The sequence below is a fragment of the Carcharodon carcharias genome, chromosome 2, assembly GCF_017639515.1.
Source record: "Carcharodon carcharias isolate sCarCar2 chromosome 2, sCarCar2.pri, whole genome shotgun sequence".
NCBI classification, from domain to species: Eukaryota; Metazoa; Chordata; class Chondrichthyes; order Lamniformes; family Lamnidae; genus Carcharodon; species Carcharodon carcharias.
Window position 1 is genome coordinate 87,730,741 of NC_054468.1, and position 21,306 is coordinate 87,752,046.

At 42.8% G+C, this 21,306-nt stretch overlaps 2 protein-coding genes across 4 annotated transcripts in view; one reads left to right on the forward strand and one right to left on the reverse strand.

The window, feature by feature from the left end:
* The window catches only part of LOC121287788 (serine--pyruvate aminotransferase, mitochondrial-like), a 96,595-nt gene extending 90,833 nt beyond the window's left edge, over positions 1-5,762 (forward strand). Inside the window, exons 12-14 of the mRNA XM_041205713.1 lie at positions 1,983-2,078; positions 4,315-4,443; positions 5,655-5,762. Coding sequence (XP_041061647.1) covers positions 1,983-2,078; positions 4,315-4,443; positions 5,655-5,762 — 333 coding nt within the window. The remainder of the gene's footprint in view (positions 1-1,982; positions 2,079-4,314; positions 4,444-5,654) is intronic.
* Positions 5,763-9,412: 3,650 nt separating this feature from the next.
* Positions 9,413-21,306, reverse strand: part of scly (selenocysteine lyase) — a 39,870-nt gene continuing 27,976 nt past the window's right edge. For all 3 annotated transcript variants that reach the window (XM_041182909.1, XM_041182908.1, XM_041182910.1), the window contains 4 exons: positions 18,351-18,434; positions 15,926-16,028; positions 15,728-15,803; positions 9,413-10,500 (listed from right to left, as the gene is read on the reverse strand). In XM_041182909.1, coding sequence (XP_041038843.1) covers positions 10,332-10,500; positions 15,728-15,803; positions 15,926-16,028; positions 18,351-18,434 — 432 coding nt within the window. In that variant the 3' untranslated portion in view covers positions 9,413-10,331. The remainder of the gene's footprint in view (positions 10,501-15,727; positions 15,804-15,925; positions 16,029-18,350; positions 18,435-21,306) is intronic.

Consider the following 21,306-nt stretch of genomic DNA (forward strand, 5'->3'; position numbering starts at 1 on the left):
CACTGCACCCTCCTCATGACAATATCTAACTCATTGCACCCTCGTCACGATAGTATCTAACTCACTGCACCCTCGTCATCACAGTATCTAATTCACTGCACCCTCCTCACGACAGTATCTAACTCACTGCACCCTCCTCACAACAATATCTAACTCATTGCACCCTCGTCATGACAGTATCTAACTCACTGCACCCTCATCACAACAGTATCTCATTGCACCCTCCTCACAACAGTATCTAACTCACTGCACCCTCGTCATGACAGTATCTAACTCACTGCACCCTCGTCATGACAGTATCTAATTCACTGCACTCTTCTCAGGACAGTATCTAACTAAATGCACCCTCCTCACGACAGTATCTAACTCATTTAACCCTCCTCAGGACAGTATCTAACTCACTGCACCCTCCTCATGACAGTATCTAACTCACTGCACCCTCCTCAGGACAGTATCTAACTCACTGCACCCTCCTCACGACAGTATCTAACTCACTGCACCCTCCTCACGACAGTATCGAACTCACTGCACCCTCCTCACGACAGTATCTAATTCACTGCACCCTCCTCACGACAGTATCTAACTCACTGCACCCTCCTCACGACAGTATTTAACTCACTGCACCCTCCTCATGACAGTATCTAACCTACTGCACCCTCCGCACGACAGTATATAACTCACTGTACCCTCCTCACGACAGTATCTAACTCACTGCACCCTCCTCAGGACAGTATCTAACTCACTGCACCCTCCTCACGACAGTATCTAACTCACTGCACCCTCCTCACGACAGTATCGAACTCACTGCACCCTCCTCACGACAGTATCTAATTCACTGCACCCTCCTCACGACAGTATCTAACTCACTGCACCCTCCTCACGACAGTATCTAACTCACTGCACCCTCCTCATAACAATGTTTAACTCACTACGCCCTCCACATGACAGTATCTAACTCACTACACCCTCACGACAGTATCTACCTCACTGCACCCTCCTCACGACAGTATCTAACTCACTGCACCCTCCTCATGACAGTATCTAACTCACTGCACCCTCCTCACGACAGTATCTAACTCACTGCACCCTCCTTACGACGGTATCTAATTCACTGCACCCTCCTCACGACAGTATCTAACTCACTGCACCCTCCTCACGACAGTATCTAACTCACTGAACCCTCCTCATAACAATGTTTAACTCACTACGCCCTCCACATGACAGTATCTAACTCACTACACCCTCACGACAGTATCTACCTCACTGCACCCTCCTCACGACAGTATCTAACTCACTGCACCCTCCTCACGACAGTATCTAACTCACTGCACCCTCCTCACGACAGTATCTAACTCACTGCACCCTCCTCACGACAGTATCTAACTCACTGCACCCCCTACTCACGACACTGTTTAACAGACTGCACACCAATCTCTGTGTAGTATCAGACTGCTGTCTCCGTGGTCACCAACCCAAATCCCTCAACACCTCCACCCACACAATCTCAGGATTGCACCTATGTAACTGCACCTCTTCCGCAGGACAATATCTAATCTCCATAATCGCTCATTTTATGGTCTCCAAATTTCTCCCCATTTCTCTTGAGAAACCTTAACTTCTGGAACACAGGGCAAGTGCAGCAGATAACCTTTATATACCTCATCCGTGACCCTAATTTCACTTTGTTGAACTCCCGGGACATCCCAGTCATGACCAATACTCTTCTCATTCAATGGTCATGCCTTTAAAACTTCAACAGCTACAGGATCCCTGCTTAATTGCCAACAGTATGCCACACTTGTTTCATGTTTGCCTCCTTGTCAACTGCTGCCTATTACACGGTATCCTGCCTGTTTATCTGAGCCCTGCCCTTTACCATATGTCCTGCCTGTAGATGGTTTCGTGTTTTAAAAAGTGGTTGGGAATTATTCTTGTTTTTACAGCTTGGTGTTTTGTAATGTGTTGGTGCTATTTGTATACAGGGTCTTGAGAAAAACTGGAAGCTTCACCAGGAGAATGCTGAGTACCTACACAAAGGCTTAGAGGACTTGGGATTAAAACTCTTTGTAAAGGACAAGGTAAGGAACAGCGCTGCAGTCTGAAAACAGCTGTGCTGGTGACAGGCCACAGTAAAACCTTACACATTATTCATTGCAGGAATTGAGTGGCTGAGCATTCAAGCACAACTGCCCTCAGTAGAACCATAAAACCATAGAAAAATGACGGTACAGAAAGAAGCCATTCAGCCCATTGTGTCTGTGCCTGCCAAAAATGAAACAATAAAAAACTAGCTGTCCATTCTCACCCCACCTTCCAGCACCTGATCCATAGCCTTGCAGGTTAAAGCACTTTAGGTGAAGGTCCAGGTACCTTTTAAATATGTTGAGGGTTTCTGCCTCCACCACCAAACCAGGAAGTGAATTCCAGACATACATTACCCTCTGGGTGAAGAAATATTTCCTCATGTCCCCTCTAATCCTTCTAACAATCAAATTAAATATGTGCCCCTGGTAACTGACCTCTCCACGAGGGGAAAGTTTACTGTTTACTCTATCTAGGCCCCTCATAATCTTGCACACCTCAGGTCACCCCTGCAGTTCCAAGGAAAACAATCCCAGTCTATCCAATCTTTCCTCATGGTTGCAATTTTCAAGCCCTGGCAACATTCTTATAAATCTCCTCTGTACTCTCTCCAGAGCAATTATTTCCTTCCTGTAACATGGTGACCAGAACTGTACACAAAATTCCAGCTGTGGCCTAACCAACATTTCATACATTTCCATCATTACATCTTTGCTTTTGTATTCTATACCTCATCCAGTAAAGGAAATCATTCCATATGCTTTCTTTACCAGCTTATCCACTTGCCCTGCCACCTTCAGGGACCTGTGCACATGCATGCCAAGGTCTCGCATTCCTCTACCACTCTCAGTAGTAGCGGTAGGATTTATAGCGGTAGGACTATAGAGGAGGTGTACGTGGTAATATTCCTGGGTGATTCAGTATGAAAATGTTGTGATTTGAGGGGGATGGTCATGGAGTAAATATTCTCAAGAGATAATGCAGTTGTCCAGTGGTTAGGTGGAAGAGGCAAGGAACAGGTGGGTGGGAGAGGGAAGAAGTAGTGAAATGGAAGGGGTAATGGGGTGGGAGAGGGATGGAGTGGTTGAGCAAGAGAGAGAAGGGATGTGTGAGTATCACTGGACAAACAGTGTTCTTTGAAGTACTTAAACTCTGGTAAGACCTTTGAATTGGGAGCAGCTGATAAAAACTTGCAAAATCCCTGGTGTAGAGCATTGTGCTATACGAGTGCAAGAGCTGGACCCTCAATAAAACTAATGAGAAGAGGATTACAATTTCTGAAATGTGGCTCTGACAAAGGGTTCTTAGAATCAGCTGGTCAGAGCAAAGAACCAATGAATTTGTCTGCAGGAAAATCCAAGTCCCAGCATTGAATGGTTTTATAGCTTAAGTGAAGTAGTGGAATTTGAGAAAGTACAATCATTGGGAAAGGTAGGGTGACAGTCTGGTGTTGGGGACAACAGAAACTGAAACATCAGGAAAGAACAGAGAAGGACTAGATGGGTTGGACAACATTAAAAACTGGTTGGAAGGAGGAATGACAGTGGCACACAGAATTGCAGTGAGCAGAGGGAAATACCTACAGCCCCTTGGGGTCTATGGCTAATTATGACTATGATAGAATAACATATCTTTCTATTTCTTTCTTCTGCATGTACTTATCTGGCTTCTATTTATACGCAAGCCGGCAATCCACCTCAACCATTCCATTTGTAGTGATATAACCTTTTTGATTACTTTTTGTATCTGTATCCTAACTTCTAGTGATTTGTATACCTTGAGGCCCAAATACCTCTGTTCTCCACAGTTTCTTGTCTCTCATCATTAATATTCCAATTTGACTTTCTTCAGTCCAAAGCAAATGACCTCACACTTGTCCACACTGAATTCCATCTGTCCACTCACTTAATCTACGTGCTTTTGTAACTTCCTTGCCCCCATCTACACAAATTACTGTGTTAGCGAACTTGTGTCATTTATAAACTTGAATATGCAACTTCAAGTCTTCATCCAAGTCACTGATATAAGGTAAAATGCTGAGATTATTATGGCACCATTTATGGGAATGGAGGTGAAAAACAAAACTGATGAACTAAATCTCACCTGCAACGTGGCGTAGATGAACCTGTAGCCCTGAATGTCCGGTCCTGAAGGAAAACAGTGCATTGACGTAAATGGGGTGGGACAACCAGTGAGGAAAAACATTTAAAAAGTTTGTCTTTCACCCTTCAGGCCATAAGACTCCCCACAGTTACAACAGTTGCGGTACCAGAAGGTTATGAATGGAAAGACATCACTGATTTTATCATGAAGAACTATCAGATTGAAATCACTGGGGGACTGGGTCCCACTATTGGAAAGGTAGGACTGGGATTGGGGGTGGACCTTACATATTGAATGATAGTGTGTAACAATGTTACTGTGATTATTTTACCTGTACATTTTGCAGGAGCAATTTCACTGCAACAGGGAGCTGATTGTATACACATGCGTCTGAAGAACATTACCCGTTGTAAATTAAGAAAAAGCATTAATAGAGTAGTCAGATCTTCTTTACCTGGAGGCATGAAGCATAGGAAAAGAGATGGTTTTTGATGGTCCGCCTTGAAAGGAGAAGGAGATCTTGTGGTGCAGTAGAAGCATCCCTACTTCTGGGCCAGTAGCTCCTGGTTCAAGTCCCCACTCCAGGATTTCATGGCCAAGAAAGATATGTTCATAACGTGACCAGACAGGTTGATTATCAGCCTGTAAATCCTTCCATTACACTTGATGGCAGATGGTAAGAGCAGGAGAGTTTCCTGCTCAGCCATACTGCAGAAGGCAATGGCAAACCACTGCAATACTTTGCCAAGCATAATCTTGGACCAATCCAATGGAAGTCCATGGTTGTCAATGCCTTCTTAGGGCATGGTACTACAAAGCGGTCTTAAAAGGATGTAATCCTTTGGTGAACCTTTCATATTTGTTTCCAAACACTCACCTGCATTACTTACATTTATTCTGCCCAAACTAAAAAGAATTATCTATTGCTAGTATACTGCTTAAACCATTCTCTTCACCTTGGATTTCTCACATGGCAAATTCCTAATCTTGGCTGAGTAGCTGTGGAGAAATGACTGCAGACTTCACATGGAGGTCAGTCCAGCAGGCCATCACTAGTAAAGGAGCCACCAAAGTTATACTTCAATCACCTATGGTTGATGTCATTATTGTCACTTATTTTTTTTCACACTCATTTCTTGTACATAATAATCAGAATATTCTAAAAGCAGAAGACAAGCTATGCCTTCTTGTAAAAATACTTCAAAGCCATTCTGTTTATATTGGGAAGACTATTGCTCCAAAATACAAGAAAATTAAATTATTAACCTTTAATTCCCAAAGATGTCCCATATACAACTCTTCAGGATGTCCAACAGCAGGTTGAAGATAGAGCTATAGCTCTCTTTGATAAAGGGTATACTCCCTCAAAGTGCAACCCTTGTATATCCACTTGAAATGTGAGTTTGATGGATTTACGCTAATATTTCTAAACTATCCATGACTAAATAGATCTATTTCCTGGTCTTTAGGTTTTGCGGATTGGATTAATGGGCATCAACTGCACAAAAGCCAACGCGGATCTTGTGCTTGGAGCTTTGAAAGATGCCCTTAAGCACTGCAAGAAAAGCAAGCACTGAGCGAATGCTGGATTGAATAACAAGCATTGCATTATTTTAGCCTTTGTTATAATAAAACAAAACATACTTCCAACTGTACCAAACCCTAGCAATTACCAAACACAACCCAAAAAGCTAGCCACTTAATTTAGTCCCCAGTATCTATCACCATATGGAATCCCAAAGGAGGTGTTGAACTAATGGTGAAGAGAACCATTAAATTCAATCTGTTCCAATTTGATACATTAATGTTTTGAGAGGCTGGTATATTGTTTGAAGACTACAAACATCAACCGTTAACCTTGATTCTCTTTTTGGCCTAGGAAACTTAAGCACACTGAAGATATTAATCACTTTTGCCTTTACTTCAGATTTAGCATAGTCCCCTAATAGGTTTGGGTGTCAGAGGAAGAGGGGGTGGCTCTGGGCTGTGGATCATGGATTATTACAGTGACACAATTTAAGGAAGGGAAGTGCATCCAAATCCTGACCCATCCAGACAGGCCAGTGAAGTCACTGTGGGTATTTGACTGAAACAGCAGGAGAACCTGCTTTTTGGATACTCCGATACATCGAGGTATTGTGAAGATGGAGGCCCTCAATGTATTAATTATAACTGTTATGCATTGTGTCAATTCAATATATTACAGAGTGAAATTAAATAGATCATATTTGGGTATTTACTTAATAAACACTAATTTCAGTGCTGTTCTTTCTTGAATTTTTAAATTGGTATGTAAAACTTCACAAACACTACATTAATGATAGGGTTGCCAACTGTGATTAAATGTATACCTGGAGGTCATCATGTGACTTGCCCCCATGTTCTAGCCAATAGTCAACCAACACATCCATCCTTGTGATGTACTGCCTTCCTACAGCAGTTGGAAAACAAAAAGACTCATTACCCAATTGGATGATGTTTGACTATCAAACAGCCTCCCCCGAATCCCCCGTCTCTCCCCACGCCACCCTCCCCCACTGCACCACCCCCCCCCCCCCCCCCCACCCTCCCCCCAACCCGCCTGATTTTTAATATTTTTATATCTGGTAAAGAGAAGTGTACAAAGAAAATGACCAAAAAAAACCCAATCCTTTTTTGATGTCCTGATGATTTTTTTCCAGGGTTGCACAGAGTTTTGTCCTGGAGATTGATCTTTAATTCCTGGAGACTCCAGTTCACCTGGAGAGTTGGCAACTCTAATGACATGTCATCAGTTACACAATCAAATTATTATAAAATTGGAGCCATAAATTGCTCTCTTGTTTCCCCATCCATCCTCCAATATTTGAGATTTCTAAACAAGGTTGCAGCCCCTTCCAATTATCAGACAGGAACTGCACACCGGCGACCTATATAAACATAGAACACAGACTCCTCAAGGCCACAGAAACTACAAGCGGCCTGGGAGTCCCTGACCCATTTTAATCTACAATTGCGCGCATGCAACACCCTCCACACCAAATCCCCGATGGTAAAGGGGAGGACTCCTACATAAGAGTTCTCCACCGGGGGCCCCCATTTCCTCTAGATGGCAGGAAGGAGTACCATGGCATGTCTGAACGGTTAATGAGGGCGAGGAGATGAAGGGTCTGCAGCAGCTTCTGGCCTGGGAACCCCTCCGTGCAGATTGGAAAGGCTTGGAGGGAATTTCCATGAGATGGCTCAAATTGTGGGGCCGAGGTTCCTGAAGGCAGTTTCGGGACAATGTGAAATTCCATCCGAACAGGGGTCAGTTCAGACAAGAGTCCACCATGCGCCTGAGCCACCTAGACACCTTGAATGCAGTCATGACCCAGCACCCTAATTTTAAGGCTGTGGATGGCTTTGGTCGCGAGTTGGACATCAATAGACGCATGACATGCAAGTTGTTGCAACTTCATCAAGCCTGCTCCTATGCCAGCCAGCACATCCCCAAGGGCCTGGGCCCTCTCTTCTGCCAGCCAAAGAATATTAGTGAACCAGATGGGTTTTGTGGCAATCACTGATAGTTTCATGGTTACCATTACTGAGACTAGCTTTCAATACCATGTTTTATTAATTGAATTTTAATTCCACCAGCTGCCGTGGTGGGATTTGAACTCATGCTTCCACATTAGCCATGGTCTCTGGGTCACTCTTCCAGTGACATTATCACTGTGCTAAAATCAACATTTCTTCGTATAAAGCCTGGGAGTCCGTGAGCCACCTTAATATACGATTGCATGAGACTGCGCATGCAACACCCTCCTCGCCAAACACCCCAAGGTGTTTCACAGGGCCATTTTAAAATAAAATATGACATCAAGCCACATAAGCAGATAATAGGTCAGATGACCAGCAGCTTGGTCAAAGAGGTAGGTCTTAACGAGTGTCTTAAAGTGGGAAAATGAGGTAGAGGTGAGAGATGTCGGGAGAGAATTCCAAAGCTGAGGGCCCAGGCACCTGAAGATGCTGTCACCAATAGTGGAGCAAATTGGGATGCTTAAGAGAACAGAACTAAAGGAGTGCAGGTGTCTCGTAGGGATGTAGGAGATCACAGAGATAGGGCAGGTCAAGTCTATGGAGACATTTGAAAACAAGGATGAGAATTTTAAAATCAAGACCTTGCTTAAATGGGAGTCCATGCAAGTCAGTGAGCACAGGGCTAATAGGTGAATGGGGTTTGCTGTGCGTTAAGACATGGGTGACAGAGTTTTGGATGAGCTCAACTTTACAGGGTCAAGGCGGTGGGGGCGTGGTGGTGTGATAAATGTGGGAGACCAACCAGGTGTGTGTTGGAGTAGTCAAGTCTAGAGGTAACAAATACAAGGATGAGGGTTTCAGCAACAGATGGTCTGAGACAGGGGCAAAGTCATGCAATGTTATGGATATGAAAGTAGGTGGTCTTAGTGATGCCACAAATCTGCTGAATTGGTTTTGTCCTGCTTTATGTGGTCTCGGCATACTGGTGCAATTTTCCACTTTGTTGTGTAGATATCAGTGTTGTAGCTGTACTGGTACAGCTTGGCTTGAGGTGCTTGCAAATGGGCATTTCAGCTTGACTCCATTTTGACCACTTCGGAGGCTCTTCAGAGTGCCCAAGGTATCCAGAGAAAATAGCCTCCAATTCCCTTAGCAAGGATCTACATTGTGAATTGTAATTCCTGTTACCAAGGTGAAAATCATGCAATAGAACAGAATTTAACTTACTTTAAAGTAGCAGCCTTGGCCAGAGGTTTTTGTTCATGGTTGGTATTGAACTGTTGGCCCGTTAGATAACTTGTAGCTTTACTAGAGTTGTATCTGTTTCTTTAAAGCTATTTGTTGGTTTTTAAGAGTGTTCTAGGTTGGCATGTTTGAGTCAAAGGGGAATACATATGAATATGAAAGGTGTCCAAGACACAAATACAACAAAAATGTAGTCGAATGTTAAAAAAAAATACACAACTGATGGGCATATTATTTGATTAAGATATGGGAGCACATATAAAGAGAGAGTTAGCTGGGATACTGGGTGGGTTGTTAGAAGGCAGAGATCTGTGATATTGCGTCCTGTGAATAAAGTTACTCTGAAGGAATAGATCTGCGATTTGTTTTGTACTTTACCATCTGGCCTGTATCCATTTAACAAAGAATTTAATCAACACTCTCAAGGAAGAGGACAGTATTCATTAATGCAATGATCTTAGTTGGAAAATCATAGGAAAGATTGTGTTTAAAAAATAATTTTATTTCAAAGGTTGATTGCACTGGGACACTTTGGCTCGAGGAGGGTAGGTTGCTATAAATAATTTGTACTGTAGCAACACAACTGTCCATCACTTACAAACCAAGCAGTACTTTATTATGTGTGTGTAATCATGAATAGCCAGGAATAAGTTATTGGCTGGAATCTAATTGAAGGGTTCAGATGCTATAGAACACTGGATACCTGCTAAGCCACTTATATTAAAACTATTGCTTTTTACCTCTCACATCAGAATTACTGGACTGAGGGTCTGTGATTAAAAAGAACTGGAGAGTAATGGAGGTGGGGGTGGGGCAATGGACAAATAAGGAGAGATGCCTCTTGACTGAGGCTATTGTCACATTCAATTCAAAAAGTTTTTTAAAAAAGTCTGTCCAGATGACAAATACTTGTTTATAATCAGTATCTAGTCCAGCACCTGTGAGTAATCTGTTATTTTCAATTAATTAAAATCAAAGAAACTACAAGGATGATCATTTAACAGTTATATGGGTGCATAGTAGTCAGTCTGTTAGCAAATTAAAAAGATACGTTTTTAATGTCCTTGCACCTAAAATTAAATATTTCAAATGCCTCCACAAATAAACCTGTAATGGTGATTAGTTCGATCTGGAGGCATGACCAGTTTTGCGGACACAGCAGTCTTCTAGCCCAATGCTTTTTAAACCAGTACAAATTACTGGAAATTTCATTTACATTGGACATAATTTGTGCTTGTAACTCATTGATCTTTTGCATTGGTTTAACTGGCCACTTTAGAAAAAAAAACTTGCCCAACCTATTGGAAACTCAGGCCTCTATCCTTTGGTGAGAAAGGCCTTATTGCTCCCATCTTGTAGCTCTGGATTTCTGCTGGCAGTAATCAGTTCCTGGCGCTGTGCTACTGCAAAACCTGAGCAGCACACTCTTCAATTTCATTAACCGCTTGCTTCAGGTCTTCTATAATGGCATCTACATCCTTTTTCGATGTTGTACGCCCCACACTCAAGCGAAGTGCATTCTCTGCCACCTCATATGGAATGCCACTATTCAGTAAAATATGCGAGGGCCTGGAAAAGCAAGATTGATCGTTATAGGAGGATGCAAGAGGGTGAGAGAAAATAAACTGCATTCAGCCACCAAATCTACCCCATGAACAGAGCATGGGCTCAACACTGCAGATATGATAAGTAGTCACAGTGCTAGACCAGCAACCCAGAGGTCCTAAGTTCAATTCCACAGAACCGAATTCAGTAAATCTGGGAAGTTAAGGGAAAAAAGCTGCTGGATTGTCCAAGAAAGCTAACCAGTTCACTAATGCCTTACAAAGGTAACCTGCCACCTCTGCTCAGTCTGGCCTGCTCTTGTCCAAATTTAAGTCAAAACTACAACGCACTTATGTTCACAGCTTCATCTTCAGCCTAGGCTGTTTGCTTTCCAAAAGTCCCCAGGAAGCATGGTAGCTGCTGGGTATTTAATTCTGTCTGTATTTATCCCTGCAATCTCTAATCCCAATTCCAGACCAGGTATTATCCTTGCCGCATCCTGCGATCCACACTCAGTGCCATGTGCTGACACATGTATACACTCAACCTCTCTCCAGTAGCACCAACTCACCCTATCTCAAAACTTGTCCCCAGTTTCATTTTATTCTTTATCTCATCCAACATCTCAACAAGAAACTTTTTCTCTTCCTTTCAAGTGTTAAGGAGCGCAAGTTCCAACAACTTATTGATACCAATGCCCATCCAGGACCCTCCACCCCTTCTCATCCCTCTGAATCCAGCCCTTCTTTTAATCCCAGCCCTTGTTGTGTATTCACTATACCCTCTGACCTTCCCCTCTCTGATGTGGAACGTTCAGTGCTCAGCAAAGGACGCAGTTTCATCCTCTTACGCCCTCACCTCAATGAATTTTGGGTTCGGCACGATGATGAACTCTTTTTCCTTCACCTTCGTCCCAATGTTCATTTCTTTGGGCAGGAGTCCTCCCCCAGTTTAACGGATCCTTTCACCCACCTTCAGTATTCTCCCTCCACCTGGATCCCTGTCTCTGGCCTCTTACCTGCTCATGATCTTTTCATCGGAACTGTTGGCTTGACATCGGCCATATCAAATTCTCTGCTCCTCTCACCCACTCCAACCTGTCTCCTTCTGAACTTGCTGCTCTCTGTTCTCTCAAGTCCAACCCTAACTTTGTTATTAAACCTGTCGACAAGGGTGGTGCTGTTGTTGTTTGGCGTGCTGAACTCTACCTTTTAGAGGCTGAGCACCAACTCTCAGACACTTCTTCCTACCTCCCCTGAATCATGACCCTACCACCGAACATCAAGCCATTGTTTTCAGGACTGTCACTGGCCTCATCTCCTCTGGAAATCTTCCCTCTATAGCTTCCAACCTCAGTCTTCCAACCCTACACAGCCTGCTTCTATCTCCTTCCCAAAATCCACAAACAGGACTGTCCTGGTAGACCCATCGTGTCAGCCTGTTACTGCCCCACGGAACTCATTTCTTCCTATCTTGACTCTGTTCTCTTTCCCCTTATCCAATCTCTTCTCCCCTACATTTACAATCCCTTTGATGGCCTACATCACATCAACAAGTTCTAGTTTCCTGGCCCTTACCGCCTCCTCTTCACCATGGATGGCGGCCGGTGGAGTACCGCAGGGGTCAGTGTTGGGACCACAACTTTTCATTTTATACATTAATGATCTAGATGAAGGAACTGAGGGCATCCTGGCTAAGTTTGCAGATGATACAAAGATAGGTGGAGGGACAGGTAGTATTGAGGAGGCGGGGAAGCTGCAGGAGGATTTGGACAGGTTAGGTGAATGCGCTAGGAAGTGGCAGATGGAATACAATGTGGGGAAGAGTGAGGTCATGCACTTTGGTAGGAAGAATAGAGGCATGGACTATTTTCTAAATAGGGAGAGAATTCAGGAATCTGGAGTGCAAAGGGACTTGGGAATCCTAGTCCAGGATTCTCTTAAGGTTAATTTTCAGGTTGAGTCAGTAGCTAGGAAGGCAAATGCAATGTTGGCATTTATTTTGAGAGGATTAGCATATAAAAGCAGGGATGTGCTGCTGAGGCTCTGGTCAGACCACATTTAGAATATTGTGAGCAATTTTGGGCCCCGTATCTCAGGAAGGATGTGTTGGCCCTGGAGAGGGTCCAGAGGAGGTTCATGAGAATGATCCCAGGAATGAAAGGCTTAACATATGAGGAACATTTGAGGACTCTGGGTTTATACTCGGAGTTTAGAAGGATGAGGGGGGATCTGATTGAAACTTACAGAATATTGAAAGGCCTGGATAGAGTGGACGTGGGGAAGATGTTTCCATTAGTAGGAGGGACTAGGATCCAAGGGCACATCCTCAGAGTAAAGGGAAGACCGTTTAGAACAGAGATGAGGAGAAACTTCTTTAGTCAGAGAGTGGTGAATCTATGGAATTCATTGCCACAGAACACTGTGGAGGCCAGGTCATTGAGTGTATTTAAGGCTGAGATAGATAGGTTCTTGATTGGTAAGGGGACCAATGGGGAGAAGGCGGTAGAATGGGGTTGAGAAATTTATCAGCCATGATTGAATGGCGGAGCAGACTCGATGGGCCGAATGGCCTAATTTCTGCTCCTATGTCTTATGGTCTTATAATACCTCCATCCCCCACCAGGATGGTCTGAGGGCTCTCCATTTTTTCCTTGAACAGAGGCCCGAATAATCCCCATCCACCACCACTTCCTCTGCCTGGCTGAACTTGTTCTCTCACTGAGCAATTTCTCCTTTAACTCATCTCAATTCCCCCAAATAAAAGGTGTGGATATGGGTACCCGCATGGACCCCAGTTATGTCTGTCTTTTTGAGGGCTGTGGAACATTCCTTCTTCCTGTCCTACTCAGGCCCCCTCCCACAACTCTTCTTTTGGTACATCAATGACTGTATTGGTGCCGCTTCAGCTCCTTGAGTACACTCTGCTTCCTGCAAGGACTCCATCCCATTCTCTTATTTCCTCCACCTCTGTCACATCTGTTCAGATGATGCTTTCTTCCAAAACGGCGCTTCTGACATATCATCCATTTTCCTTAACTGAGGGTTGCCCCCGACTGTGTTTGTCAGGACCCTCAACCATGTCCAAACAACCTCCACACCTCTGTCCGCACCCCTTTCCCTCCCTCCCTGAACCATGATAGAGTCCCCCTTGACCTCACTTTTCACCTCAGCAGACTCCGCATTCAAAGCATCATCCTCCATATTTCTGCCAACCACAACATGATGCCACGACCACACATCTTCCCGTCACCACCAACCCCCACCACTCCGTGCCCCCAGTCAGCATTCCCTAGGGACTGTTCCCTCCGTGATACCCTGGTCCCTTCCTCCGAACTCCTCAATCCTTTCCCATGGCCCTTTATCTCCTCCCTCCTCACCATCCAAGGCCCTAAACATATCTTTCAGGTGAAGCGGTGCTTCACTTACACCTCCTTCAATTTGGTTTACTGTAGTCGTTGCTCCCAATATGGTCTCCTCTAAATTGGGGGGACTAAACGCAGACTGGGTGACCATTTTGCGGCGCACTTTCACTCAGTCCGCAAGCATGAGCCAGACTTTCCTTGTAGCTTGCCATTTCGACACCCCATCTTGCTCTCGTGCCTACTTGTCTGTCCTTGGCCTGCTGCAATTTTGCAGTTAATTTCCCAACGCAGACTGGAGGAATAGCACCTCATCTTCTGATTAGGTTCTTTGCAGCCTTGCGGACTTAGTATTGAGTTCAACAACTTCAGAACATGAACTCTCTGCTACATCTTTACCCCTTTTTTAATCCATTTTAAAAATTATTTATTTATTTTTTATGTATTTATTGTTTTAAAATTTTTAAAATTATTTTTTAATTTATTTTATCCTTTTCCCCCAAACCACCACCATTTGTCACTTGTTTCTGTGTTGTGCTTTCACAGAGTGCTGACCGTGCTACTTCTGAGCTACTTCTCTTTAACTCTGAAGAGTATTAAAGACTCAAAACGTTGAGAAACTCCTGTTTCTCTATCCACAGATGCTTCCAGGACCTGCTGAGGTTTTCCAGCATTTTCTATTTTTATTTCAAGTATTATTCCAGCTGTTCTTTGAAGAGGTTTCACCACCATGGTACTTGTTGTTTGTCTAGCAACTATCTTCATTTCTCTGTGCAAATTTATTCTGCTATCTCCAGACTTTCCTGAAGCTCCTTCACCCAATTCTTGGATGACCAGGGTTCCTGCAATTAGGAAAAATGAAGGAACCAACCTTGGCCCCACCCACCCCATCTAAAAAGTTACAAATGTCACTAATTTACCCACTTCTCTGGAACGTGCCTCAACCTCATATTTCATTTGCTACTTGGGGTTGGCTATCACTGCAATGTATTTTGAGAATAGTGAAGTCACTGTCATTTCACGTTTCAGAGATACTGCACTGAGCGATGTGGGTAATACACAACAAAATATGAGAGAGGATAAAGATTTTTAAATGGACATTTGTTTTTCACTTCAAATTATTTATTGACCAAGAATGATCTGACCTACTTTCAAAGACTTAATTTATTCTTTGTCCTGCATGGGTTGAAACCAGCGCTCCCAAATAATTTGGCACAGGGCTCTTTTGATTATCAGTTCAGTGGGGTCTGCTCAAGCTGTAACTATTACTATCCCTTCAGTCTCCCATTTGACAGGTTGGAGTGGGAACCAAGGGAAAGTAGCAACATCCTTCACCAGTGTGGAATGGACAGTGGGCAGCAGTGCTCAGTTACATGGCTGCATCCTGACACCGTACATTAATAATTAAAATGCCGATGCATCACAGTACCGAAAATATAAATTAGCCTTTAATTAAATAGCAACATTGCCATGGTTTTGCTGAAAAAAGAGACATTTTTTGTCAAAGCTATTCATCGACAAAAAGCTTTGACAAAAAAACTCTTTTTTCAGCAAAACTCAAGTTCTGTACTACCAAACAGCTAATTGCCATAGTTATTAAATTAGTCCCTTTAATATTTACTTCAAATTAAGCAGCGAGTAGATAAAATGCAAAATAGGAAGCAATGGATTAGTGAATCAGAAACCACTGATCTTTCTTGGCTGTTTTTATTTTTAACTGGCAGCATTCCCATTTGGAAAACATATAAGATCCCACGATTGTAACTCTCCTACTTAAGGTTCAATTTCACCCCAGAGAATTACAAGCACATTTGGCCTAGGAGAGTGGATGGGTGTAATGATTTCGAACACTAATTCCAGGATCACAAGAGTCATCTTGAGCCCTCTTACCTACTGCCTTTGTCTGAATGGCAGGCAGCTCCCACACTAGCCAGCAACCTTCGACAGTGCAGCAGCACCTTCCGACCTGCACACAATGAAATAGCACATTCTTAATGGTGATTCAAACATTCCTAACCATGTGCTCTAGGTGTTTATTAATAACACTATATGCTTGATTCACTGAGATGATGATAGTTTTGCCAGTACCTTGCAGGTTAGGCCCTAGAATCGACATGTTGCAGGTGTTTGGTAATCTGTCTGAGCCCTTAAAGTGGCTGTTGAAATGGAGCCTGTTCTTCCCAAAGGCGGTCTGCAATAAGAATAGAAAAAGATCAAATCAGTTTCTTAGACGCATAAAATTTACTCATTAATCATGTATTACCCAGCAACTACATAAATAATAGATTCAATAACAATGTTGACTCTTATACACGAACCATTTCGTAGTCAACGTTCTTTAATGAAACCACTTTGTAAATAACCTCCAATCCACAGTCTAGTGGACTAAACTCTTCCTGTTATAACTTATATCCTATTGTGGTATGCATACCCTGGTAACTCTGAAAAGTAATGAAGTAATGGCCAAGACAAAGTGTGACCACCTGTTTATGTACGAACACTGCTGGTGTGCCCTGAACTTTTCACTGTAATTTCATTGTCTACTTTTGCCTCTCTATCCAGGTATTATAATACTGCAATGCTGCTATGAGAGAACATAAGAAATACGAGTAGAACATACGGCCCCTTGAGCCTGCTCCGCCATTCAATATGATCATGGTTGATCTTATCCTAAACTTCACTTTCTTGCCCGCCCCCGATTCCCTGAGAGATCAAAGTCAGTCTATCGCATCCTTAAACATATTCAACAATGGAGCATCCACAATCCTCAGGTATAGATAATTCCAAAGACACTCAACCCTCTGAGTGAAGACATTTCTCCACATCTCAATCTTAAATAGTTGACCTACTTACTCTAAGGCTGTCCCGTGTTCTAGATTTCCTCAGTTGGGGAAACTACCTTTCTGTGTCTATCCTGTTAAACTCCTTCAGAATCTCAAATGTTTCAATGAGACCACCTCTCATTAAGTTAAAAGCCAATTTACTCAGCTTCTAATCCCATGCTCTCACCCCACATGCCAATGCTCTCACCCCACAAACCAAGCTACTGAACTTTTGCTGTACCGCCTCCAATGCAAGTATATTCTTCCCTACACATGGAGACCAGATCTGTGCACAGGACTCCAGGTGCGGTCTCACCAAAGACCTGTACAATTGTAGCAAGACTTCTTTGTTTTTGTGCTGCCTTTGCCTTGAACAAAAGCAAACATACAATTCGCCTTCCTAACTGCTTGTTGTACCTGCTGCTATGAGAGAACATAAGAAATACGAGTAGACCATATGGCCCCTTGAGCCTGCTCCGCCATTCAATATGATCATGGTTGATCGTAGCTAACTTTCCATATCCCTTGTATGAATACATCTAAGTCTCTCTAAACATTAACACTCTCAGTTCTGGAACATGGCATTGGACAACCTAACACTTTAAGGTAATTTCACCTACTGAGGTTATTTTGCAAGTTTTCTCCTCTCCCACTGGTACTAACTTGAGCTAGGCTAACATTCCAGGGGTGATAGCAGTGCTCTGATTTTCACCTAAGTGGATGCTTTCTAGTTGCAAGTCCAGTCACAATGTCATCAGGCTACTTAATCAGCCAAAACCTACTTTTATCCATTCACTCAGTGCAATTTTCTATTTGCAATCATTGGATAACAATTAAGGCGGAAACCCTGTGTAATATTAACCCCTCTCTAACCTAGATACAGCACTTCAGCTGTGATCAGTTCATTCAGCAGAGAAAAGGATTCAAAGCAGGACCTCTAGTCTGTTATGGTTTAGTACTGCATTGAGTGGTACATTACACACAAAACCATCAGGGCACCTGTGCTACATTTTTACAATTTCACCATAGTCATTACAATCTTGTGCGGTCACTTCATGACAGTACAACTCACATGTAAAGCGTCACCACAAATTTTTCGTGGATCTCTGCATTTCATGGGAATGTGGAAATTGCTAGATGAGAAAAGACCAAGGTTCGTCTAGTTCATCTTTCACTGCCTTGGTAGTTGCATGAAGCAATAATGGAGCTGTGGACCAATTATTGCAATCAATCCTTTATCAATTAGAGTACAACAGACCCAGAGGTGGGGAGAAGAAAGCCTCCAGTATTGAGAACCATAAGTCCAAAGTCACCAGGCCCTCACAACACACTATACATACTCAACAAAACAAAAACAGAATTACCTGGAAAAACTCAGCAGGTGCGGCAGCATCGGCGGAGAAGAAAAGAGTTGACGTTTCGAGTCCTCATGACCCTTCAACAGAACTGATTTGAACAAATCAGTTCTGTTGAAGGGTCATGAGGACTCGAAACGTCAACTCTTTTCTTCTCCGCCGATGCTGCCGCACCTGCTGAGTTTTTCCAGGTAATTCTGTTTTTGTTTTGTTTTGGATTTCCAGCATCCGCAGTTTTTTGTTTTTAACACTATACATACTACATGACTCATCCCAAATTGCTCCCATACTGTATCCTAAAATATTATTTCATTACTTCTAAAGATTCACACATACCAATAGTTTCTCTTCTAAGTAATCCCTCACTTCTTGCATGTGACTGGCATATACCTCCAGCTTCCTGACCACCAGTTCAGCAGCCTGAGGAAAGAGGTCAGTAAAATTAAGTTGAAGACTATCAGCCATTAACTGTCATTTCATTATGCTAAATGAACAGCAACTAGTTACAGAGTAAGGATTATTTACCATATAAGCAGTTTCAACTAACTCACTATGCAATGCAGAGTTCCCACTTACTCAACAGAGGAAGGGTTACTCATCGTGCAATATACAGAATTCAGTATATTTAAGATAATGTTGTTTGATTAAGTAACAGAGGAGATGGATGAGGGTAGTGTGGTTGATCTATACATGGACTTTGAATGGGTGTTTGACTAAAAAAGACAGATGATAGACTTGTTAGCAAAATTGAAATCCATGGGACTAAAGGAACAGTGTCTATGTGTATACAAGATTAGAGAAGGCACAACAAGTCAACAGTAGTGGTGAAATTATTCAGACTCGAAGGCAGTATATAATGGTACCCCCAGGGATCAGTGTTGGGACAACTACTCTTTTTGATTATACCTTAATGACTTGGGGCAGAATTTGGCGTGCACCCAACCTGCTTGAGCTTAAAATAGCACGTGATGACGTTGGGCGAGTGTCCCGTCATCCCGTGCTTGCACGATATTTCCGCCAGCAGGCACATACAAAAGTTGGAATCGCGCCTGCCGACAATTGAGGGCAATTAAGCCCATTAAAGTTGTAATTGTCCCCGATTTTTCATCATCCATCCAACCTTACGGTTGGCAGATGGGCGAATCGGCCAGACGGCCTTTGCATTTTTCATGAAACCTCATCAAAGGACGGTAAAAAAAAATCTATGGACTGTATTTTTATAATGTTTATGTCCAGGTGACTGTTTGTGTGCTTGGACATTTTTGTTCTGATTTTAAAATCTTTATTTAATGCTTTTGAAATCTTCAGCTCCTTCAGGCAGCTCCCTGCCTTCAGGGAGCTTTCATTCTGTGCTCGTCCACACTTACGTCAGCCTCCACCCTCCTTGGCAACACTGAGCATTTCAGTGTGCGCTTCATGCTGGCTTGCCGTTAACTGGCCAGCCAGCGTGAACTCGGGCTCGTGGGCTGATTGCAGTCAGTGGTCTGTGCCCCGGCCGCTCCTGGACCTGCTCATCGCACCCACCGGCTGACCTGAAAATTCTGTCCCTGGTCTTGGGTATACAGAACATAATTTCAAAGTTTGCAGATGATACAAAACTTGGAATTATAGTAAACAGTGAGGAGGATATTAACAGATTTCAGGAAGACATAGACAGGCTGGAAAAATGGGCAGAAACAAGACATTAATGCAGCGAAGTAAGAGTGACACATTTTAGTAGGAAGATCGCGGAGAAACAATATAAACCAAATAATATAGTTTTCAAGGGGCTACAGGAACACAAGTCTTCGAAAGTGGCGTGACAAGTTCAGAAGGCTGTTTAAAAGACATATGGGATCCTTAGCTTTATAAATAGGGTCGGAGTACAAAAATAAGGAAGTAATGCTAAACATTTATAAAGCACTTGCTAGGTCCCAACTGGAGTATTGTGTCAAGTTCTGAGCACCACATTTTAGGATGGCCCTCAAGGCCTTGCAATAGGTACAGGGGAGATTTACCAGACTGGTGCCATGGGTGAAAGACTTCAGTTACGTAGAGAAAGACTAAATAAAGTAGGGTTGTTCTCCGTAGAACAGAGAGGTTTTGATAGAGGTCTTCAAAATCTTGAAGGGTTTTGATAATAAGTGAAAAATTAGTTCCAAAGGCAGAAGGAAAAGTAAGCAGAGGATTTCATTTTAAGCTGATTGGCAAAAGAACTAGAGGTGACACGAGGAAAAGAAAATTGTTGTTTGGTAGTACAGAACTAGAGTATTGCTGAAAGAAAAGTCATGTCAAAGCTTTTGGTCTTGCACTCATCAGGACACTTTGCAAGAATACCAATATAAGGGAAAGCAACAATTTATACTGTATGATATAATATGTGATATTATAGTATGATATAATACTGTGTATTAACACACGCAAATGTGCCACACTGCAAGCCCGGCTGACAATCTTAAATTGGCTTTGAGCATAATTCTTAATACACAGGGCCCTATTCTTTGCAGACGAAAAGAACATGTACACACACTGCGCCTATTTCAGCTAAACAAAATAAGTGATAGCCATTCGCTGACTCATGCCTCAGGGCAACGCCTTGAACAATCAGGACCAAGCTGCCTGGTTTAAATTTCAAACAATGCTTGGCAGTTAACTTGTCTGTCACCATCACTCCATGCATTCTCCATGGCAACGCCTCTACCAATTAGAGTCCATTTGCCAACAAATCAGCATTCTCTTCTCATACAGTATAAATTGTTGTTTTTCCCCTTATCTTGGTATTCATGCAAAGCATCCTGATGAGGGAAAGACGAAAAGCTTTGAAAAGAAAATTGTTCAACAAGTTATGATCTGAAAGGCACTGCCTGAAAGGGTGGTGGAAGCACATTCAATACTAACTTTTAAAAGAGAACTGAAGTAATATTTAAAGAAATTGTGCAGCTAAGGGGAAAAAGCAGGGAAATGGGGCTAATCAGATGGCTCTTTCAAAAAGTTGCAAAAGCATGATGGGCTGAATAGTGTCCTTCTGGGTTGTATAATTCTATGATTCAATGAGAAAAGCGGTTCAACCACTCCAACTCACGGTTACTCAGATCGTGTGTCAGAAGTTGACCTAACCGTTCTCTTATCTTAAACTTGTACCTTTATTCCGTTGATTCGGAAGTGGATCTAATTCCCTTTAGTCGAGTTTCTAGCTTCCAGTCTATGGGGCATTAGTTCATATTCACAAACAGGTAAATGCAAGTTTGAGTTAACTCACAGCTCCTTTGGTTAAGATGACTTTATTTCCTCCTATTCTGATTTTGCACAATAA